This window comes from Cryptomeria japonica, chromosome 1, assembly GCF_030272615.1.
Source record: "Cryptomeria japonica chromosome 1, Sugi_1.0, whole genome shotgun sequence".
Classification (NCBI taxonomy): domain Eukaryota; kingdom Viridiplantae; phylum Streptophyta; class Pinopsida; order Cupressales; family Cupressaceae; genus Cryptomeria; species Cryptomeria japonica.
In genome coordinates this window covers 278112516-278137942 of record NC_081405.1, presented here as the reverse complement: position 1 = coordinate 278137942, position 25427 = coordinate 278112516, and the positions used below count along the sequence as shown (strand labels likewise).

General features: G+C 38.5%; 1 protein-coding gene across 1 annotated transcript; it reads right to left on the bottom strand.

Moving 5' to 3' along the window:
- Positions 1 to 23050: 23050 nt before the first annotated feature.
- On the bottom strand, positions 23051 to 25027 carry LOC131065386 (UDP-glycosyltransferase 92A1). The gene has a single exon (XM_057999884.2). It carries the CDS (start codon positions 24638 to 24640, stop codon positions 23096 to 23098), a length of 1545 nt encoding a protein of 514 aa, XP_057855867.2. The 5' UTR covers positions 24641 to 25027; the 3' UTR covers positions 23051 to 23095.
- Between the last annotated feature and the right edge of the window lie 400 nt (positions 25028 to 25427).

The window sequence follows — 25427 nt, the reverse complement described above, 5'->3', positions numbered from 1 at the left end:
CCTTGTACACTTCCTCTACATCTTACTCCAACACCTCGACATCTTTACGACGCAGATTAGGAGAGGTCTTCTTGTAGTGGGGTAATTTGTCACCTCAAGGATGATAAATCCAAAAGGACAAATCGATCCTCCAATACCTCACTTATATTGGTGCTAAGGGTGAGTTAGGGGATGAAAAAGACAAAGTAAGCAAATGGACCGCAAGCTGAGACTCTTGGGCAGTTCTGCTAAACTTATGTCTTGAGGATGAGAACGTAGGTTTGGGACACCAACGTGGCACATTGTCGTCCTTTACGGACGAGGTACAAAGACTGTACGAAATATTTTAGGAAGTGACTAAACTATTTAATAGACAATGCAGAAAATGAAATAAACAAAATATTGCAGAATATGAAATGATAAAACAAGAAGAACAGGGACAAAAGAAGATTACAATCGGTCTATGATTGAAGCCTCCTGCAAGAAAATAATTGTTCCACCATCTTCAACCTATGCACAAGTAAGAAGGGAAAATGTTGGAGTTGTGTTTTGGAGTCTGCCTAAATCAGACCCCTATTTTGGTATTTCCACTGCCATAGACAACCCAAAGAATAACCACACAAAAGATAAAATGATAAAATGATAAAGACAATATAGATATGATAATATATTCGAAGTAAAGAAATGCAAAATGTGTAAACAAATCGAATAAAGGTGAGTAAACTCCCCTCCTATGCTTTGTGAAGATGACACCATGAGTCGTTCGAAAGACTGCAACAATTATGGACTATAGAGTGTTGGAAAACCTGTGAATGTTGCTCAAGAAGATCACCAAGAGCTCCAACCTACAAGAAGTAATCTCAAAATGCCAAAAAGATCCAGAAAATGCCATCAAATGGGAGAGATATAGGCTTTGGAAGAGAAATCGACATAAGTGGGCGCATGCAGGAGCATTACAATTTTTCTAGGCATAGGCATAACGCTCAAACAACCACCTCTGGACTGTCAGATTCGCGAGACGCTAGCGCGCCACATGGATGTCTCTATGTTGTGCTATAGTCCCGAAGGTGACAGGTCAACAAAACTGGTGAAATACCAGTTTGAAGTTGACAAAGCGATCCAGAGTGGAAAAAAGGATAGAGATGGCGGTACATGACCTCCAATGATGTGGAGGAAAGGCACCATTTGTTGTGATGAATTGTACAAGGTGTAATTTTGATATTAAATTTTGCTCCCAATTTAGTGAGCATGTCTTTGCTGAGAGATGCAAAGCTAAAGTGGAGGAAGATAAAAGAAGAGTCATGATAGGGAGGCAAAATTTTGTTGATTAGATGAGGTTTCCCCTAGCAAGATAAAACTGAAATAGATATTGCTAATAGATACATCACATACACATTATTTGCAGACTAACATGTCTGATGATAAGATAAAGGATAAATTTAAGATAGATGATAGATAAGATAGTGTAATAGAAACGAACCTCGCTTGGAGGAAAGCCCCTTATTATGAAAGGATACAAGATAAGTGATTGTTGTGATATGAGATGCGCCAATATGGATAGAAAAGTGTGTGTTATGCTAGGTAGTCATGCGATAGGGTGAGATTAATCCAACATGGGTAGAGATACGCTAGATAGCCATGCAATTGGGCGAGATTAAAGATAGATTTTGATAAGAAGTAGATTGGCCCCTACAAAGGCAAACATAAAAAAGAAAAAGAAAAAGAAAAATATCAAATGGTTTGGCCCCTATCTAGGCGAAAAGATCACGTGGTTTGGCCCCCACTTAGGCAAACGTGAAAAAGTGGTCAACAAGAAACATAAATACAAGATACTAAATAAAAAATGCAGATCATGCAGATATGATGGTCCCCCCTTAGAATGATATGTGTGAAAAGCATGTTCTTCTAAGGAGAAGAGAAATTATGGCATGTCAACATAACAAGTTGTTTCCGTGGAATGCCACCATTAGTTGGTGACACATAAATGTCCACAACATCAGTAACAAATGCAAGAGGACAAGGGGATCTGATAGTTTGGCATTAGAACCCATAGCAGTCAAAAAAGATATATAACATAATTGCGAGATGGGTTTATTGTGATAGTGCCAATGTTCTCGGATCTAAAGAAGAGCAAATGAAGAGAAAGATAAAATAAAAATTTGGGTCAACACGGAAGAAGGCTAAAGAGGCCCCCAATGCTTTGCATTGTCCCCGAATAGAGAAAAGGCAAGATACGATATATGGAAGAAGGAGAGAGATAAATAGAAGAAAGGTGTATGACAAAAAATCTTCCTTATCCGAGCACCTACAAAGTAACTTGGGTCCTCTAGGAGAGCACAACAGATAAATATAGTCAACCTCTTGTATCCAGGTACCTATACAGTAACTTGGGTCCTCTGGGAGGGAACAAATAGATAAAGCAAGCACGAGGGAGCACAATCAAACACCCATGAGATCGTCTTCCCAATCTAGATCATACGGAGAAGGGGGATGAGCTCAGAGAGGGACCACCATAGGAGCTTTACCACGCGCCTCACTAGAAGTGAGGACAAGGAATGAAGTACTAGTGATGTTTGCATCCATAGGCTCAGAGGAGGCAAGGATCAATGATCATGTCAAGATTGTAGACAAGGTTGGGATGTCCTCCAAGGAGTTGAATAAGCAAGCCTTCATAGAGGAAGCAGGTGGCTCACTTAGAGAAGATGAGATAACAACAAGACTGTCAGCCTCTGGGAGAGGGGCAATGAAAGACTCAGGTGAAGGTGAAGCCTTCTCAATCACACACATAGACACAAGCAATGCAACAGGCATAGAAATGGGTAGGGAAAGATGAGGAACATACTTGCAAGATTTTCTGTCGCCGGAACTCTAAAATGGGACCCTGCTCAAGCTTGCATTTGGGTCAGACAAGAGAAGTAGGTCTCTTATCAATTGTAGTAGGATGAAGGACTCCAAGAAATCTTTGATGCCAAAATAGCTATGAAATAGGGGGAGTAAATAAATTTGCACTGGACATCGCCTGCTTATGCAACATATCAATAAGTTGAGACAATACAAGGAGATGATGACGGGTGGCTCCAATTAAGGAGCAATGAAAACCTACACCCACTTAGGGGGAGGCTCATCAACAAACCTTGAAGTAGTGGGAAGAAAAATTGAAGATGATACAAAAATGGGACCAACAGATGAAACAAGATCCGATGCAATAGAATTGGGTGTTGAAGATTCACTAACAAATTACAAGGTAGCCTTGCGCTCATGATCCATAGCCCATCAATAGTGTTTACGCTCACATGCACACTGATTACGATTAAGATGAGGGCCATTGGCTGAAGCTCGAGAGGACTCAGGACCATCATGCTGCATAGGAGAGACCTCCAGAACCATGTCAAGGATAGGAGAAGGCCCAAGCGATGGAATAGGAGGTGCATTTGAAATAGGGACCACATTCACAACAACAAGCACCCTACCTCATTTTTCTTGAGGAGCAGTAGGAGGAAAAGAGGGTGTCGATGCAGACTACAAATTAGGAGCAAGCGATGACAAATGAACACAAGAAGAACGCCTCCCTTTCTTATATTGAGAGGGTTAAGGTATATTAGCCATGATCATATCGTGGTCTATAGACTTTGATAGTACAAGCATCTTTCCCTTGTCTGCATTGGGTGCAGTCGCAAGAACAAAAGACACCACCAAGGGTTGTGTAGTTCAGAGAAGATGAGGAGGTCTATTCAGAGGGACAAGCTTAGCCTCAATCCCCGACGATGAAGGAACTTGAGGTGCCACCCATTCCAAGATAGGAACAGATGGAGTAGAGGTTGATGCAAGAAGAGGAAACAAATAGTTAGGCTAAGTTGAATTAAGGGCCGACTCCTCCATCTTATACTGTTAATAAGCATGATGCATTAGATCACCATGGCGAAGCATGGGTCCCACTGAAGCGGGCCAAAAATGATCCAGCAAAATATCCCCATGAGCTACCAAGGGTCGATATCCAGTATTGTGGATGACATGCACCAAACCCTCATGGAAAAACTTGAGACATTTATGAATCACTGAAGGGACTGCATCCATAGCAATCAACCAGGGAATACCCAGTTTAACCCAAAATAGGTCTGATTCAGGGATGATCATAAACATGGAAGACACAACCTTGGGTCCCACGAGGACCATCAAGATGATGCTTCCCAAAGGAGGGATGGAGAAACCATCATGTGTCCTCAAGGTTACTCAACACTCATCATATGTAGGCCTATGCCAGTTGTTCACAAATAAACTCTCCTCTGTGATAAGATCGACCCTACAAGATTGTCAACCATCACATCTATGACAGTTTGATCATTCAACTTAGCAGGGATGTACAAAGGAGTAGGCTCTCCATAGTATGTGGCATCCATAGGAGTGAATGACACGTTAGACACTTTCTCTTCTGGCTAGGAGGTGAACAAATAGGAGCGACGGTGGCCATGTTCAGAAATGGACCATCATCCGAGGAAGGATCCGATACAGAAATGAAATTTATCGAATGTAGGGGAAATGAATTAGTGTAGATCAACAAAGCCTTGTTAGTTTGATCAACAAATCTGTTCAACTTATGTTTTCGCACATCAACTTTAATCTCCCCACTATCAATGTGGCCTTGGACAATATTCTGAAGATGATAACATCACTCAGTGTCATTACCAGGCACATGATGGTAATGGCAAAATTTTGACTCATCATACTAGCGTGAATAGGGTCTGTTATTGGGCAGCGATCAAACCTTGGGAAGGATAATCAAATTATCTTTTAATAATAGCTACACAATGCTTAAGTAAGAATCATTCAATTTGGTGAAGGCTATATTTTGTTGTGATCCTTGTGAGACAACCACAACATTAGCGACAACCCTGTTCTTTCTAGACCCTTACATGGACGTGCCTGCAAAAGACCCACTGTGGGAGTTTGAAGTAGAATCTCTGAACTATGTCATGGTTTGTTGGTAGTCTATTAGTGTGGAGCACATATTAGCAAAGTTTTGGTAATGATTAAGAGATAGTTTTTCTCTCAATGTCGGTTGCAGATTGCCGATGAAAATCCTCTATAGATTTCTATCTGGTAGGGAAAAGGGGATTCTAGTAGAGATCGATTAATACCTTGAGATAAAATCTATGATCTTTTTTTGGGCTTCTGCTTACAGTGAACAAGGTTAGCGATAGTGACCCTGCTGAAAATGTTAGCCTAAAACCATCTAAGGACCATATCCATGAGCTTATCAAAGGTACAAATAGAATGATCTGGTAAGGAGCTATACCACTCCAACATGATTCCCTTAAACGACCAAAATAATAGTTTAAGTAGCACAAAATCTAGGTTGCGATAGTCACTACACATGGTTATGAAAGAATCAATACGCATATTAGGGTTCCCATCATAATTGAACCTATCAAACTTCAACGATTCAACTGTAGGAGGAAGAATGGTGTTTAGGATAGTGATATCAAGGGGACTCTTCCTATAATATGTAGGCATAGATGATTGACCGGAAGTGGAGACCAGGTTTTGTGAGCTATAATTGTAACTACCCCATGTTTTATAAGATGGTGTTCAAGACTAGATTAGCGAGCAGAGGAGGAAAAGGTGGGCCAAATGTGCCACCATCTCCATCGGCACCTCCAAGAGAACCACCACCACCACCTCCACCGATACCACCAAGATAACTAGTGCCACAAACAGAGGTAGTACTAGTGCTAACCGTAGAGACCTAAGCTACAATAGAGGCATAGGTCGAATTGCTAGACATACCCGCATACCCCAAGAGAGTGGTTGAGGCATTGATGCAAGGAATGGTAGGCCAATGGTCGACTATGTGTACTGTCAAACCAAGTATGTCAACACCCAACTGAGAATCACAAATTTCAGACTAGAGATCCTGTGGAGGTGAATTTTCCAAGGGTACATAGTTTTTGACAATGATAGACAATGCCCTCAACATCTCTAAACCTTTCTTGTCCAAGACAAGCATGTCTCTCAAAGTGTTAACTACATTCCCATCTTGAGGGAGGACATTTTCCTGATTAAGCAACCTTTTGAAATGTTTTAGGTTCTCCTCTAGAGACTAAATCCGGTCAAAGTCAATAGTGATAGTGGAATTATGGTCAACAACAGGAGGAGAAGGCGACAAAGAGTTCGTCGAGGATTTTTTATGAGATCTAGTAATTAACAAGCCTGACATGAAAGGTATCTAGAGAGTATAAGAGGGGAAAGGTTCACTGGAGTCAGGCAAAGGGTTTTTTATCATCGCGTCGTATAGAAGAGGACTCTACTGATCAGGAGGGAAACTTCATCTAGATGACCTCTTGATTACGGCTCCTATGGCAGTTTAGGTCCTAAAGCTCATAGACACACCTCATGATACTAAGACTACACCATAAGGACACAAAGGATTTTGTCTTCTACTAAAGCTTACTAATCAGAAAGACGAAGAGGATAATGCAAATGCTAGAACAATGATGCAAACTATTTTTTAGATTTTAAAATTGAAAATTTAAAATGTATGCAATGAGCTATATGATGAAAACATGATGCAAAAATAAAATTGGCTTCACATTAGGTTCACCAAAATGTAGTGAAGGCAATTTGTCACCTCAAGGATGATAAACTCAAAAGGACAAATTGATCCTCCAATACCTCACTTATATCGGTGTTGGGGGTGAGCTAGGGCATGAAAATGACAAACTAAGCTAATAGACCGCAAGCTGAGACTCCCAGATGGTTCTGCTAAGACTTTGTCCCAAGGACAAGTGCACGGGTTTGGGACACCAGCGCGGTGTGCTGTCGTCCTGTACGGATGAGGTATAGAGATAGTGTGAAAGATTTCAGGAAGTGACTCAACTATTAAATAAACAATGCAAAAAATGAAATAAACAGAATATTGTAAAATATGAAATGATAAAATAAGAAGAGCAAGGACAAAAGGAAGATTATAGTTGGTCTGCAATTAAAGCCTCCTGCAATAAAATAATTCTTCCACCATCGCCAACCTACACACAAGCAAGAAGGAAAAATATTAGGGTTGTGTTTTGGAGTTTGCCTAGGTCAAACCCCCGTTTTGGTGTTTCCACTGCCATGGATGACCCAGAGAATAGCTACAGGAAATATAAAATCATAGGGATAAAATGATAAAATAATAAAAACAATATAGATATGATAATAGATTCAAAGTAAAGAAATGCAAAATGTGTAAACAAATTAAGTAAAGATAAATAAACTCCCCTCCTATGATTCATAAAGATGACACCATGAGTTGTTCAAAAGACTGCAACAATGGTGGATTGTAGAGTGCTGGAAAACTTGTGAATGTTGCTCAATAAGATCGCTAAGAGCTCCAACCTACAAGAAGTAATCTCAAAATGCCATCAAATGGGAGAGATATAGGCTCTGGAAGAGAAACTGACGTCGGTGGGCGCATGTAGGAGTGTTACAATTTCTTCCAGGCATAGGCGTAACACTCAAATGGCCATCTGCAAATTGCTAGATTTACGTGATGTTAGCACATCGTGTGGACGTCTCTGCGTCGTGCTATAAACCCGAAGGTGACATGTCAAGAGAGTTGGTGAAATACCAGTTTGAAGTTGAGAAAGTGATCCTGAGTGGACAAAAGGACAAAGATAGTGGTACATGACCTCCGATCATGTGGAAGAAATGCGCCATTCGTTGTGATGAATTGTACAAGGTGTAATTTTTTATATTACACTTCTGTTTCATTTCGAATATACCTGGATGTATATTAGAGAAGATTAACATTTAAAATCAAATACATCCAGGTATAATTGTTTGGTATAATTTTTTATATATTTTTTTATCTTCTCTAAAAGGATAATTTTTTTTTTGTGATAATGCTAAATTTAGTAGACAAAAGGTGACGTCGAATGAAAACTGCCAAATTCGGCTTCGTTGGACTTCAAAATATTATTACAAGAAAAATATACATCATTTTTTTTAGCACTGCATATATATGTCCTCTATTTGGAAAATTAAAATTAGGTAAAAATAAGTTCATTTTCATTTTTTTTTGGTGATGTCGACTAAAACCCCCGATTTTGAATATTTTTTAGCAATAAAAAATCCGTCTTTGAATATATTAAAAAAATATGACTTTTTTCTTTAAATTTTAGAAAATAACAGACATAAATTTTATTAATATTTCTACATTTGATTAGTTTACATCATTTTGGAATTCAATTTAGAAATGTCACTTTTATGCGGTCCAAGTTAAATAGTTTTATTTGTGTTGGCCACTTCCTTTATAAAAGGGTGACACATCATTGTGCCTTTACCTCTTTATCTATCTCTCAAGATCCGTCTTTCGATTCAATATCCGTCAATCGATCGATCTTGAGATCTGTCTCCCGATTCAAGATGCGTCTCTCGATTCACCCTCCTAGGTGGGAAGGAGCAATACACTGCTACCCATTCAGTTAAATGTGATCCAGGTGACCCCATAGAATAGTAGGGTGAATTCAACTATCCTAACCAGGGCAATAACAATTGTTGCCTAACTAATATAGGTAGTTGGATCTCATTCTGGCTATAGCCAGAAAAACCATTCAATCAATCAATCAATCTGCATTTCCATGTGCCCATCCTCTAATCTTAGGCTGACATCCTCTAATCTTTCTTGAACTCCATCCCTATCAAAAAACCGTATTAGCTAGATTTGATTTTCTATGGGCTACAGTGAAGGAGTGGATAAATATTTTATTAGAGAGAATGATGCAACTATAGATCTTGAGGATCACTTTCAATGATGTATTGAGATGTGGGAATGGGAAGAGAAAATTTTGTTAAAGAATGCAAATATAATTTTTTTATACTAAAGTAATCTCAGTAGTGTATAAAATAGTACAAACACTAAATTAGCTAATAATTAATAATACAATGGGTCAACGACTATGAAACTCAGTTATAATTACATTAAGTATAACTAGGTCATTGAGCCAATTTGTACATATAATATATAGGTCAAAAGTGCAATATATAAATGATATATCTATATTGAGTCTATAATCTACTCCCTTCAAGCTCCAATTGTTGAAGGGGAATGCAATTGAAATTACACTTTGAAAGGATAATTTTCATCTCCAAACATCAAGCTAGTATTAAGTACTTAATAGTATTGAATATCCATTATAGTTTTACTCATGGTCCTCTATTATATTATTATCAAAACCTATAAATTACATAATTTACTTATAAATTAACTTAAAATTTAAACATTCAAAATTGTTAGAAAATCATATCATAATTTTGTTACCATCTCCAGTTTGCATTGCATCCATTGATGTTTGTATCTAGTTAAGATCAATACAAAGTGGTGAAATGATGAGAAATGAGATCCTAGACTAGAGATATCAACTTGTATCCAATTCAATATCATAGACAAGAGGAGCTAACAAGATCCAACATTAGTCCCAAAGGAGATTTGGATGTTTTTTTAATTTTGTGTCCTATGCAAAATTACACTAACAATAACCAAAGCATAGCTTCAAAATGCATCATAAAATAGTGGTAGCTAATTGTTTAGACCAAAAGTATCCAAAATATCCTGAAGTATTAGTTTTTTTTGTATATATGTAGTAAGAAAGACATCATCACCCTAACAAATCATAAGTTATGAAACTACCCCACTATTTTTTTCCACCTTCATGAGTGGTTGCAAAAATAATTGGCTCCACTACGATTCTAGTGAGGCACAACCTTAGAAATATATTTCATTACAAATGAAATCAAAGATTAAGCATGCCATAGAAATTGTAATGTACTGTTGATGTTGATATTAATGTTATCCAATTTTATCGTTAAGTCAAAATTGCATCTTGATTGGTCATGTCTTTGATTCATATTTGTTCATCACTTGAGTTTTGGCCAAATCTTGCCTAATTTTAGAGGTTTTGTTTTATAGGGGAGTGTTTTAACTTAGAATCAAATTAAAAGTCTTTGTATTGACAAGAATGAGTTGCATTAAACAAATTCCCTTTGAAGAGTCAAAGTTTAAAAAGGGTAAATATACAAATGTGCCCCGTGGAGCTTATAATTTTCAGCTTATTAAGAACTCTTGTAGTACCTGAGTTTTTCAGTTTGGAGGGAAATTTGAGTCTCTATGTGAATAAATTTCTTAATCCCAGGCTCTAACTCGGGTTAGGTAAGAGTTAACAAAGGAAAGCCCTAGTTTCACAATTTTTCCCTCCATGAACGCAAAGAATGAGAGCTTTCAGTCAAAAAAACCAAATAATAGGGAAGGAAACTTTGAGTTTGAGAGTAGAGATCTCGTGAGAACAACAGTTTGAACAGCGTGTGAGCATCAAATCTAGTGATTGGTAGCCACGTTTTCAGGTTTCCAGCCTTCCAATACAGATATCAAAGAGTTTTCAAGAGGAATATAAGGAGATTTCAAACAAGGGGTAAGGTTTTCATTAAAACCTTCAAGCTCTAAGGCATATCTGTATTGTTTGGTTGCTTCATATATTGTGATGGGTTTTGACCATCAGCTGAGAAGGATTAGATTCTTTGCTGCTCTAGAAGTTTTAATAACTTCATAAGGTGTATGCACACACATTTTTATGAAGGTTTATAGTTAATCAAAAGCTTCACTCCTACATATTCATTGTTTTGATCAAAATGTATTCACCATTCTGGAATACAAGTATTTCCTCAAAGATGCCAAGATGTTAATATAGTTTCCTTGAAAGCTTCTTGATTTCTCTTCTAAATTCTCCATGAGCACGTATACAAGTGAATGTAGTGATTAATGAACGACAAATTAAGTTGTTCATATCCATAAGGTCACAGACCGTGAATCCCAGTCAGAACCACATAAGGATACAATGGTATGGGCAAATCACAATCTATAGTAGCCTCCTTCAAATAGGAACAATCAATGCTAAAATCAAAGACATAGAGGACTCAAAGGTAGTATAAAATTAGTCACATTGCAACGTACAATGACAACTATTCAAGAAAGACTTTCAAATAATGCAAAATCAGATCAAAGAGAATAGAGGCCATAGAGCAAGCTATGGGAATGCTTGAATTCCCAAATCATAAGACAATGCTTTTAGCAGACAACAAAAAGGTTTATGATTGATTCAAAAGATAGTGAAGGGTTTGAATTTTAGAAAATAGTGGTCACAGTCATACACTTGAAGCATAATAGATAAAATGGAGATAGTAACTGTCATAGAGGACCATTGTAGACCAAAGAAAGACACAAGATAATGTATTCAAGAGTTTCAAAATAGCCACAATCGTGAGCACCATCACAAGGCAGTCTACGAATGCAAATTATTTAGGAATCAGACCTGAACAATGTTCAATGTTGATCAATATAATAGGGCTTCTTGAAGAGGATCAAAGGACATTGTATCATATTAAATGCTCGATCATAGTAATAGAGAATATACATGGAAAGTAAATGATAGTCATATCACATGAAGGTGATAAAGGACAGAGACTCCAGTAACAATTGTAGTAGTGATTATCAAAAGTTACAGGTCCAGAAGATGACAGTCGATATAAGGTGTAGTCACATAAAACAACAGTGATAAAGAAACATAAGGGTAAACTCAGAAAAAAGAAACACTCATTGTCAAATAAGATCATGGATCAGTCGTAGTAGTGAAGAGAATAATGACACAAAATGTTTGGATCAGAGATCTTGATCACAATGGGCTTCAAAGAATTATATCAAAATAGTGAAAAGCTTGTACGTAGATAGTTTTGAAGGGCAGATTTGAGCATCAAGAAGTTTCGGTACAAGGTCAGAATAGTGACCTATGAGGCCATTACTAATACCTGCAAGGTCATACCAGCATATTTTAGCAGTCCATCTCAATGTTTTCAGACTTAGAGTAGCCTCAAAGATACAAAAGACAGTAAGTTCATGAAATCTTCAACAAACACAAACCAATGCAATGGGCAATGATAGTGTCAAAGAGAAGTAGAGATGTCAAAGGTTAATCCACAAGGAGGGTGTAGTCCTGAGGCATATAAGACAATGGTATTGACACAAAGAGTCAAACTCTTTCTATTGCAGTTCAAATAGTGCACACAGCAAAAATGGTTGACAGTAAGACTAAGATCATCCAAAATAGAGGAAGGCATATAGGACCAAACTTTACATCAAGTTATTCATAAAGGACAAGATCAACAAAAGGAGAAATGCAGTCTTCATAAGGGTTTTTCCCTCAATGATCAAGCACAAAGCCATGATAGCCTCCGTTAAGACTCATTCATTGACAGTGCACAATCAATATTGCATATAAAGAAGTGATCTCAATATCAAAAATAAGACACACCAAATTGGCAAGTATTGACAGCAAAGATATCTATCTATTAAAGTAGCAGACATGTTTAATAAAGTAGTCTTAAGTATGGTTAAAGTAACCAACATAAGATGACATTATTGCAACATTTATTTAGTCATGAAGGTCCTTGAAGCTTCAAAAAATGAATGCCAATCAAAGAGATATGCATATAAGGACAGAGAACATTATCATTGTGTCAGCCATCAAGAACCATTACCAAAGAAATTATCTCTAACAATACAGTGATAAAAGTGTAGCCCTTTATGATAATGTCAAAGTTTTTAGTGTGAAGGAGTAGTGATAGTTTGTTCATGGCAAAAGATTATGAAAATATAGTGAAGAGCTACACAATGATGATCATCAAACAAAAGATCTTGTTGCAGTCATAGGGCAGAGTTCTTGCCAAATGGCAAAGGCAGCTAAAGGTGGATCACATAATGCTAGTAAAAGTCATTAAGAGCAGTGGCAAAGGTTAAAGACAGTGTTTGTACAACAAGCAACGCTCAAGTGACCTTGTGAACTGTTAGTACTCAATTCAATAGTAGCCATCACCTTCTAAGCGAAGAGCAACATATCAAGAGAGTAGTATAGTGGAAAGGAGGCACAACTCAACACTTAGATCAAAGTCATGTCACCAAAGGAGGTAGCAACATTTGAATTTCAAATTCAAATTTGTCATCAATGTAAGCTCAAATTCTAAAATGAGTCAAGGGAGGTCGGCCAAATAGAAGATCCATGATTTCAAGAGGTTGTTGAGGGTTAAACAACAGTCTTTCACCTGATTTGAGGGCCTTAAAGGGTGACTCATCAGCTGAGGGAGATTTGGAGAGTACAAACAACATCTACATTTCAGTTTCACTCCACTTTTGAGGCATTTTCAAATCAGCTTGACCAACAACTAAATTTTGAAATTCACAATCAGTTAGCCACCTGATTTTGAGGACAAGAAGCAACCAACACACCAATAGATCAGCTCAATCATGAAGACCTAAGGGAACCAGAAATTCGAATTTCAAAATTGTAGGAGCATCTTTTGAATAGAAAGGAAAACTTCAACTCATTTTTAGTTAGTTCTTGGCTTCTTTTCTGTATGTACAACAGTAAAATTGGTCTTGTAACTCAAATATTTTGAGTTCTTTGAAGTATTTCTATGCATTGTAATCAGATGGTTCTCCAAAATCAATAAGAAAGTTGTTGTTCATGTCATTCTCTTGTCATTTACATGATGTTGTATGAGATTTTATGAAATTTGTTGTGAAAGTTTTAATCCTTTAGTTTCCTTTCATCTATGTCATGTTATTTGGCATGCATTTTTATATGTTGATCAGGTCGTATGTTGCATGAAAAATTCATTTTAGCAAGAAATATTGTATGAATTCATGTCATCTCTATGCAAACTAGAACAAGTTACCTTCATATGAAATGTTTGTGGTCCACATAAGCATGAATAGGTTGTTGTGAACTCAGCTGTTTTCTTAGTTGATTGAATTGTAATCAATCATTTTCAAATTTAAAAAACAAAACATCTTGGTGCATCACCTCTTGAGTAGAGTAGATTTTCAATTACAGTAATCCTTCTATCCCTTTTCCTTGCCAAAAATCAGTAGTTTTAAGAAATTTCAAAGGGAACCAGCCCTTTTTGGAGGTCTACTTTCATTATAGGGTAACCACAACCTGAAAGAAGTCCCATGTGTCACAGGTTAGCTGAGTCTAGGCTTAGCTAGGGGTGCAAACCTTAGTGATAACAATTACATAAAATATAGAGTAGAATAAAGAAAGAATCAATATGTCGAGATAAAAAACTCTCACAAAGTTTGTCTAATATATTATTTTGTATAGAAACCTCAATGAAAAACAAATAGGTACTACAATAATAATTTACGATTGAATTTTCATTACATGACAATGAAATGAAACACATAATATAACATATATATGCATTTACCTTGCAAAATTTCACATATACTTTAAAATGTTTTTAACAAAATATTACACGTCACAAAATAAATATTATAGAACAACAAAAGAAAAATTCGTACTTTTTTAACAATGAAAATGATCATAAAAATTTGACATTTTAAGAAATAGTCATAATAATAAATTATGGACTAAATAAAAGATCATTTAGAAAATATTATCTTGACCTTCTTTTTAGGGGATAGCTATTATACAAAAATGTTCGTGTTATTGACACCCTCTAAAAATCACAGCCGCCACTTTTGCGATCAACGGTTTACAATGCATCCGTAAATATGTGTTATGCAACTTTCCATAATACATTAATGTGTTTTTGGAGCCAGAATAGCAGCCGCCTAGACTATTTAGGATGGGAATGCCCACAAATTCAATGCTGTGTCATGCTGATTTCCCTACCAGAAAAAAATTTCGTCCGCTTGCTCATACAAAATTTCTTTTTGGTCGGTTATGCTTGCAATGAAAGCGATCGAAAGCTGTGCCTGGAAGGTGATGATTCTGGGCAAGGAAAGAAGCTGAAGAGGCCTTCCTCACCCCCTGGATCTGATTCTACAGACCGCTGACCCGCCTCACAGATGCTGTAGAGATGTTGGCTCCGATTTTGAGCGTCAATTCTGTGGAGTTTTTGGAAGAATCAATCCTGATGTAGCCTAGTTTGAGTCACCTTATCTCTCCTATCTTTAAAGATAACAAGCACATCAATTTGTCAATGAAACCCAACCAACCAATATTTCACTCCAAAGCCCCGCAAGTAGCACAACACCATGGTTCCTAGCAATTTATGGATGGCCTTGCAATTCAGTTGAAGTTCTAGCTGTTGATGCTCGTAAGGAGTTTGACGACATGACAGAATGAGATGGGTGTAAAGTATGGAAGAACAAAGGCAAAAACGGAAAACCATAACAAAATACACAAAACAAATTGACACCAGTATTTATCGTGGCTCACCAAAATATGGCTACATCCACACTGAGCAGAGGAACATTTTATTATATCAAGAAGTATCTTTACAATCACACAGCAACAACATATATAAACATATCATATACGCATAAGCTGAAGAGTCAGCACTTGGAGGGAAAAATAGAAGTGTCTGTTGGCCTTCAGACTTAACAATCTCCCACCTGAATGCCAACGGATGCTGCCACTAATCAAACATTCCACTGCTCTCTTTCCAATCTTACTTCAGTTTAACAAGACCAAGAGAAGTCTTGGCACATTTGAACTTCTCTTTGGGAACAACCTTGGTTAAAATATCTTCCGGATTGACCTTAGTGTCAATTTTTGCAACTTTTAACTTGCTCTCTTCCACCACATGGTGGACAAAATGAGCATGAATGTCAATATATTTAGAACGACGCTGAGATGAATGATTATGAGCCATAAAGATAGCACTGCGACTGTCACAAAACAAAAACATATTCACTTTGTTGACAATGCAAATCACTAAACAATCGCTGTAACCAGATCATCTCCCTGGCACCTTCAGAAAGAGCCAAATAGTCAGCTTCGGCGGAAGAAAGAGCAACTGAATGTTGCAACCTTGAGACCCAACTAATGGAAGCTCCAGCAAACATGAAGGCATAACTAGTAGTAGATCTCCGTTTATCTAAATCCTTGGCAATATCAGAATCAGTGAAGCCTTGGAGCTGTACATTATTGCCACCAAAACGCAAAACAAAATTAGAAGTGCCCTTAAGATACCTCAATATCCATTTAACTGCTTCCCAATGAGGCGTCCCGGGATTGGACATAAATCTGCTTACCACTCCCACAGCATGAGCAATGTTAGGGCGATTGGAGACCATAGCATACATAATGCTACCAACTGCAGATTTGTAAGGAATACCTTCCATAAACTCCTTGTCCTCTTGGGTCTTTGGACACAAATCAGAAGATAAATGAAAATGAGCAGCAAGGGGAGTAGAGACAACCTTTGCATCAACCATATCAAATCTGTCTACAACTTTGTCAATATATGCCTTTTGTGACAACGTGATCTCCTTCCGTCTATCTCTAGTGATTGTCATTCCGAGAATCTTCTTAGCAGCGCCTAAGTCTTTCATAGCAAATCTTGTAGCTAATTGTTCCCTCAACTCATAAACAATCCTCTTACCTGTATCGGCAACCAACATGTTATCAACGTAGAGTAGAAGGATAACAAATTCTCCATTAGGAAGCTTCTTATAATAGACGCAAGGATCAGATTCACATCTTATAAAATTGTGCTCAGTCATGAAGCAATCAAACTTGAGATACCATTGCCATGGGGCTTGCTTAAGCCCATATAAGCTGCGCTTCAACCAACAATAAATATGTTCTTGTCCCGGTTGTGTAAATCCTTCCGGCTGCTCCATGTACAGCTCTTCATCAACATCACCATGTAGAAAAGCCGTCTTGACATCCAACTGGTCAAGTTCATTATCGCAAGTTGCAACCAAACCCAAAACAGTCCGAATTGTAGTCATTCGCATAACTGGAGAGAAGATCTCATTAAAATCGATGCTCTTCTGTTGATCATACCCCTTTATGACCAATCTGGCACGATAACGTTTCTGACCTGCACCCTCCTCTTTCAACTTGTATACCCAACGATTCTTCAAGGGTCTTCGATTAGGCGGGAGTGGCACTAAGTCCTAAGTGTTATTAGCTTGCAGCGAACTCATTTCATCTTGCATCGCCTCTTGCCATTTCAGAGAATCAATTGTCTGGCAAGCTTGTTTATAATTAATCGGTTTTGTCTGATCAACAACCAAAGATTCAGGGTACTCTGCTAATAACAACTCATAATCTGAAAACTTAGATGGAAGTCTTCTCTGTCTTGTAGACCTTCGTAAATGATTAGTGCCCAAGTTTTCAAGATTGTCTTGGCTCGATCCCTGTGAATAAGAGTTGTTTTCCCCTGTATGTGAAATATCCATGTCTACGTATTGCTGTGCATCTCCATATTTCTGTGCATCACCATATGGTAGGGCATCAACACTCTGCTGTGCATCGACATTCTGGTGTGGATCGAAGAAGTGAAAGTGATGATTATCAAATCGCTGTGTATCCACATATGACTGTGCATCAACACGTTGCTGTGAATCAAAATTTTGCTGTGCATGGAAAAGTTTGGACTGTCCACATTGAATGTGTGGACCCAGTGGTAACTCCTGGACCATGGCTTGTGAATTTGAAGGCAGCTCGATTTTGGGTGGGCTGTGCACTGAGGAAACACGTGGCGCCAGAGTTCCCGATTTAGCTCCACGCCCCCTAGCCCGCTTGACACTATCATTACCAGCAGGGGAGACGTCAATACCGTGAATAGACCGATGACCATTGTTTTGTTCAAACCCACAGTGATTGCCTGTCATGCCACGGCGATAATTGGCGGCTGGGGAGCAAGAAGAATCAGGGAAGTTTGTAGAAGTTACTTCCCTTCCTTTACCATGAGTAATAGAATCTGAAAAAAATGGCTGTGAGGTGGATTGGGATGAAGAGACGGGTGATAAAACAAAGGTAGGAGAAACAGGGGATACTGGATGTCTCCCAGAGGAAACCTATTTGACCTTTCCATTATTGCATAGATCAACTAAAGGTATGTATTCAATTGTGGGACTGTCATGTTCTTTCAAACTAGGAAACACTGCCTTATGAAAGGTAACATCTTTGCTACGAAGTATTTTCTTGTCAACCGGATCCCATAATCTGAACCCATATTGATTTTCACCATATCCCACAAAAACACAGCGCTTCGATTTGGGATCCAATTTTGTTCGCCGCTCTTTAGGAATAAGCGCAAATGCTTCACAACCAAACACACAGAGATGATTGTAGGAAATCCGCATGCCCAACCATTCCTCCTCCAGGATACCAAAATCTAAGCGAGAAGAGGGACTCCGATTAATTAAATAAACCGCTGTATTACAAGTTTCTGCCCTGAATTCTTTACCCAATCCAGCATTGGAAAGCATACATCGTGCTTTCTCCAAAATCGTCTTGTTTAGCCTTTCTGCTGCTCCGTTCTCTTGAGGGGTAAATGGAATAGTTTTAATTCTCCGAATTCCATTATCCGCACAAAAGGAATCAAACTCTAATGAACAATATTCACCGCCATTGTCGGATTGTAAACACTTAATGTGATATCCACTTTGATTTTCAACTAACGCTTTGAACATTTTGAATTTACTAAATACTTCAGATTTCCTACTAATCATGAAAATCTAGACCTTCCTAGTGCAATCATCAAGAAATGTTACAAAATAATTTGCACCACCAAGAGAGGTTACCTCCGTTGGTCCAAAAACATCCGAATAAACAAGCTACAAAGGTGAAGTGCTCTTCTCACGACCTATCTTCAAGAAGCTGACCCTCTTTTGCTTGCCATAAAGACAATGGTGACAAATCCAAATCTACAGATTTCAAGCCCGGCAATTGATCTCTTTTTACGATCACCTCAAGTCCTTTCTTGCTTATATGTCCGAGCCTTCGATGCCAAAGCTCGGTTTCGTTGTCCGCCATTGCCATAGCAGCTCCCACTTGAGAGTCATTATCAAAAACATAAAGGCTACCCACCTTGTTCCCTTTGGCAATCAACAAAGATCCTTTGGTTACTTTCCATGTATCTAAAGAGAAAATTATATTGCAGCCTTGAGTAAATAATTGGCTTACGGAAACCAGATTTCTCTTAAGTTTTGGGACATGTCGCACATCTTGTAACAACCATTTACCTCTATTCTTTAACTGCAACAAAACATCACCCCTACCAATGATGTCACATGATTTATTATCCTCTAAATAAACTCTGCCAAACTGTCCCTTTTTGTAATTTACAAAGGCCTCCATACAAGAGGTAGCATGAAAAGAGGCTCCGGAGTCTAAAACCCAAGAACTTGAAGTAGTATCACTTGTGGATAAAATTAAAACACTATCATCCTTGTCAAAAACATCATTAGCCTCGCTGTCTCTTACCTTCTCTTGAGCCTTTTTGTAAGAATGACCATTCCTTTTGGTGTGGCCAGCCTTGCCACAAAACCAACACTCGCCAAATCTGCCTCTTGATTTTGACCTCTTAGCAGATTTTGATCGTCTATGATGATGATTTCTGCCTCTGTTATGACTCCTTCCTCTATTCTTGGTATTCACCACTGTAAGAGCTTCACTAGATGACCCCTCATCGTTCTTTCTTCTCATATCCTCATCGTTCTTTCTTCTCATATCTTCGTTGAGAAGAGTGGCCGCGACATCATCAAAGACCAGCTTGTTCTTGCCGGATACCGAAGTGCTTACAGCTGTTACAACTCCATCCCAGCTGCTTGGTAAAGAGCATAACAAGAGAATCGCTTTGTTCTCATCGTCTTGTGTCATTCCTACAGAATTCGCTTGGCTGATCAAAGTGTTGAATTCATTGATATGATTTGCCATGATACCTCCTTTCATCTTGAGTTTATTTAACTTCTTCATGATGAATACTTTATTCGCAGCTGAAGCCATAGTATACATAGATGTAAGCCTGCCCCAAACTTCTTTCGTTGTAGATTCAGCTGTGACATTAAAAAGGACATTATTGGACAGCGAAAGAAAAATTGTTGCTCTAGCCTTCTTGTCTAATTTTTCCCAGTCTTCATCAGCCATTGTGGATGGCTTCTTCGCTTTCCCTTCAAGAGCAAGTGAGAGGTCTTGCTTTATCAGCAAGGACTCCATCTGCACTTTCCACAAGCCAAAGTTCTGACCAGAGAACTTCTCGATTTTAGCTTCTTCCATTTCTCAGGAATTAAAGTACCAAATTCCAATCAGCAGCTTTAACCTGCTCTGATACTAATTGTAAAGTATGGAAGAACAAAAGGAAAAACAGAGAACCAGAACAAAATACACAAAACAATTTGACACCAGTATTTATCGCGGTTCACCAAAATATGGCTACATCCACACTGAGCAGAGGAACATGTTATTATATCAAGAAATATCTTTACAATCACACAGCAGCAACATATATAAACATATCATATACGCATAAGCTGAAGAGTCAGCACTTGGAGGGAAAAATAGAAGTGTCCGTTGGCCTTCAGACTTAACAATGGGTTCTCCTGGAATGCGATCATTGCAGCTTACCAAAGACATGGGTATCCTCATGATGCATTGGCATTGATTCACCAAATACAACGAACAGGTGTGCAATGAACAGGTGTTCAACCCGAGCGGTACAGTTTTGTCACCATACTCGCTATCTGTGCCAAAATAAGAGTCTTGGAACAGGGTATGGACATAAATGGAAGCATAATTGAAAGGGGATTTTTGTTAGATGTAGTTATAAATGCCCTAGTAGATATGTTTGCAAAATGTGGAAACAAATACAAGGCACGTGAGCTGTTTGACAAAATACCCCATAAAAATGAGGTTTCCTGAAATGCGATGATTGCAGGATCCACACAAAATGGTGTTCTTGACGAGGTTTTACGACTTTTCAATGAAATGCCTGGACCGGATATCATCTCATGGAATGCCGTGATTATGGCATATGTATAGAATGGGTTGGTTGAAAAGGCCGTGGATGCTTTTAGACAAAAGCACTTGGCAGATTTAAAGCCGAAATGCACAACCTTTTCCAGCATCCTCTCAGCCTGTGCCACAATGGGAGGGTTAGAACAAGGTATGAAAATCCATCAATTAATACTAGAAAGAGGATTTTATCAGAAATCGTAGTTGTGAGTGCCTTGATAGACATGCATATAAAATGTGGAAACCTACCCAAAGCACGTCAACTGTATTACAGAATGCCTCAGATATGTTGTCACGTGGATTAAATTGATTGCACGATATGATGGTTTTATTGAAAAAGCCTGGGAAAGTTTCAAGCAAATGCAATCAGTAAGCCAGATTCCACAACCTTTGCCAGCATCCCCCAACCTGTTCTAAACTGGGAACTTTAGAACAGGGCATGGATGTCCATAAAAGCATAATTGAGAATGGATATTTGTCTTCTGTCGTACTTACAAGTATCGTGGTAGACATGTATTCAAAGTGTGGAAGCATTGAGAAGGCATCCAAGATATTTGACATAAAAAAACTTTCGAATCTCTAAATGTAATATAAAAGGCTCTCAATTGAAATCCAAATGTCTACAACAGTGGGCCTTTCAAAACAGAGCACAAAAGCCCAGGTGAGTTTCTGCAATCTTTGTATGTATGCTTTTTCCTCCTTTGTACAGGAAGTGCAGTGTTAAGGCAAGTGTAGATTTTTAAGATGAGATGTAACTTAGGAAATATTTCCTGCCTTCCTCTGAACATAAGTGAAGAATATCCTAAGCAACACCTTCGTTTTTAATTATGAAGCGATTTATCCACGCTCTTTAAAATCTACATTGATAATTTTATTTTCTTTCATGAGTATTAGAAGTATGCTACTGTATCAATTTGAGGTTTTGGGTAAAGCTGTTGAAATATCTTCGGGATCCCATGAAGTGGGGCAGCTGCAATTGCTTGTTTTTTCTGTTTCTCTTGGTAAACAGCTTTTTAAATAAAAGTCTATTAAATAGGAGGAGACTGTTGCAGATCCTGCTGCTTGAAACGTTGCCAGACGAAGTGTTTGTAGTTATCATTCCATATTCTTTTTCTTCTTCTTTTTCCCAATTTCCCTGGAATTCTTTAATCAATACCCAGTTCGAAATGAAAAAGCTAAATGAATTTAGTAAATCTCGTATAGGATTGCAATCCCATTCCACCATTCGAGAATCAGACCAGGTTTGCTAATACAATTTGAAGTGGTTATATATCTCTTTTGCATCCTTGCCCATCAAAATCTAATTAAAAACTAAATAAAATTATATAATGAAGCATTCCTTTACAGTAGTAGTACAGGACACTTTATTTGATTACTTTTTAGGATATTTCTTAACTTGTATTACCTTCTTTACTGAATCATAATAATGGTGGTTCTTGATTTCTATTTTGAGAATATTGTAATTATATTTAAAATGTAATGAATATATTACAATATTTTTGAAAGAAGATTTTAATATTTTAAAATTGGTCAAGATGATTCTATGGTTTTTTATTCAATTGAATCAAAACAAGAATAATTATACAGGACAATGAGCAGGTGCTGAGAAAATAAATGAGATTAACGAATCATACAATTCAAAAGAAAGGTTTACATGCTTCCCAAAATATTGATAAATCTTTTCCTAAACCTTTGCTCTTACACAAGGTTTAAGACTTTTTGGGAAGGCATGTAAGTTGTAGACATATGTTTTTCACAATCTGTATTAATGTGCACTGCGGTTTCGGGTAATCGATTACGTGCATTTTCTTCCTCTAAGTCAGAAACTATAATGCACCAATATATAAGTCTTTTTGTTATTAAGGAGGTAATAGTTGTTCTCTTTGTCAATTTATTTAAAAATTTGAAAGTATATTTTACTATAATTGAAATTAGATACATTAACCAAAAAAAACACCAAATAGATTTTGTAGAGGTTGCTTTTACTCCCAACCAAATAAGTATATTTCCATTTTAACTAATGAATTGGAAATAGAACTCTCTCAACATAGGAACTATTTGATCTCAAATACTGGGCCATTCAATGTCCGTCAACAATTTCAACATTAAAACCAGTTTGAGTGCTTATCAAGTTTTACAAGGATCGAAACCCACCAATAGAGGTAAGAATATTTTGTGCCCGTGTGTGGACAACAAACATTCTCGGTTCCATCTGCACTAAATAAAAAATTTGAATCTACTTTAAGAAAATCACATCATAATGACTTATTGACTATATAAAAGACCACTTAGTAATTATTTTAAAGCTTATAAAGTTTTTACAAGGATTGAGAACCACAAGAAGTGTTTAGAATATTTTGTATCATGTCGTCAAGGTCACGCATGGAAGAGCCTTTCTTGGTTCCATCTCCACTGTCTCTTACTGCTTTTCTCGCAGCATCTCTCATGGCCACAGCTCTTTCTCTTATTCCACCACCTTTCTCTTCCGTCATCAACATCTTTACCGTCCTCTCCACCTTCTCCTTCGTCAATTCCCCCTCGCTTCCTCTGCACATCTCCACACAAACGCCGACCTCCTCCTCTAGAAGCTTCGAATTGAAAAACTGCTCTGCTGCCATAGGCCATCCAATGATGGGAACGCCCTGGCTCAGACTCTCCATCGTCGAATTCCATCCACAGTGGCTCACAAATCCTCCGGTGGAAGGGTGGGAGAGAATCACACGTTGAGGCGCCCATTTTTTAATAATCAATCCCTGATTTTTGGCCTTGATTCGCTCTTCGAACCCTTGCGGAAGAAACTCTGAGGAAAACTCCGCAGTCAAAGATAAGCCCAGCGGCGGCCTTACTACCCATATGAAGGGTTGCCCACTTGATTCCAAACCCAGTGCCAGTTCTTTCATATTGGACGCAGAGATCGTACTCTGCGAGCCAAAGGAAATGTAGAGCACACTGGAAACATTCTGAGAATCGAGCCAACGCAAGCAGGAAATTGCATCGCTGTCTGCTTCCTTACCTTTCAATAACTGATCACAGACAGCATGAGATCGAGTGGAAGACAGAAGTTCTGCAGGAAGGACAGGGCCAACCGCCCAGACAGGTCTGCCGGTGGATTTTCTGAGGTGTTCCAAATGATCGTGCTCGAGTTGATCGAAAGAATTGCAGACAATTCCCCAGCTGCGCATATTGTGGGGTATTTGGCGAGATTGAAACAAGCTCATCCTATCGGTTCTTGATGCCCTTTTTATGGTAGGGGAAAGTTGAGATCGGTGCAGCAAAACGTGAGGCAAATCTGGGAGAGTAAACTCTTCTGAGTCAGTCTTGGTATGGGGCAAATGATTCCACAGAGAGTAAAATATTAAGGTTCCATAGACGCCGCAGGTGAGGAAGCAGATTCTGGGTATTGCAAACATGTCGGCGACATCGAGGGTCCAGCCGAGGAACATGTCGCTGATGATGCACAGTGGAGCGCACCCATCTTCTGCACACATCCTGCGGATCAGATTCTCAAAATGGGGCTGTAATTTCTCTGTGGCTTCCATGAGATTAAGGAACTGTGGCAAAGCCAGCGAGTCAGTGTTCTCTGTGCGCGGTGGTAAGCCATGATCGGCACTGGAGAAAGGGAGCTCCGCTAAGCGTATGTCAAGGAAGGAGTCTTTTTGGCGAGCAGATTGAATGGTGGGTGTTAAGGCCTGAACGTTGAGAGGAGTGCTAACGATGGTGATGGTGAATCTGGTTCGAGCAGCAAGAAGGTAGGAGAGTTGGAGGAAGGGAATGATGTGGCCCTGCGCCATGAATGGAAACATCACCACATGACGCTTCTGCATGTGCTCGCCCCAAGGATTTTTGGCAGCAGAAGACGCCATTGTAGATAGGATTGCACTAAGAAGCTGAAAAGAGCCCTGCTTTTAACAAATGAAAGTTATGGCATTGTCGGAAGGAGAGGCGTGTATCAAGTGTTATCTTATTGTAGATACGGTGGTCCTGTTTTGTTAAGGACATATTTTATGGTATCCAAGGCGATAGATAGGGCTGGGCTTAACCAGCACCCTCGGAGCGTTGACCGCTTAGAGTGGCTCAGGTGGGGCCCAGCTGTAAACCGTCTTCTGTTAATAAGACCGTTTGGTGGATGCACCATATGCCATATGCATCGATGGCACTGGGCATCCACCCATGAGATCCGTCATCTCCATCCATGGTATTATGCATCACCAAATTTGACGTACCATTCGTTCTGCAGCACTGTCCATCATCTGTCAGCACCGATAGAGATTGAATATTGTCAGAAATGATGTAAGAGACAGTGTATATGCAGTTCAAAGTTCTATGGAATGAAAGACTTGATGAACCATAAAATATGATTTCAAATTTAAATTTTATTCCCGCCCACAGATTAAAAGTGGGCCAAAATCTATTTTCAATTGGTTAGGAGTTGTTTACATGCCTTAACTCATTCCGAGCTGAGCATTTCAATCCGTGTTTGCGCTGCCTTTCACAGAGATATTTGAAGAGGTGGTTGCTTGTGAAAAAGAGCTCGAATGGATCTGGCCGGTTAGGGTTCAATCTTTACATGGCCATGGCCATGCCTATTGTGATACGTCCGGTTGAAACGCAGTCCATTGTTTTATTCTTTTTGCATTCATCAACATTTGT

Coding starts and splice junctions, on each gene's coding strand:
- LOC131065386 (XM_057999884.2), bottom strand. CDS start 24,640: ATGGCGTCTTCTGCTGCCAAAAATCCTTGGGGCGAGCACATGCAGAAG.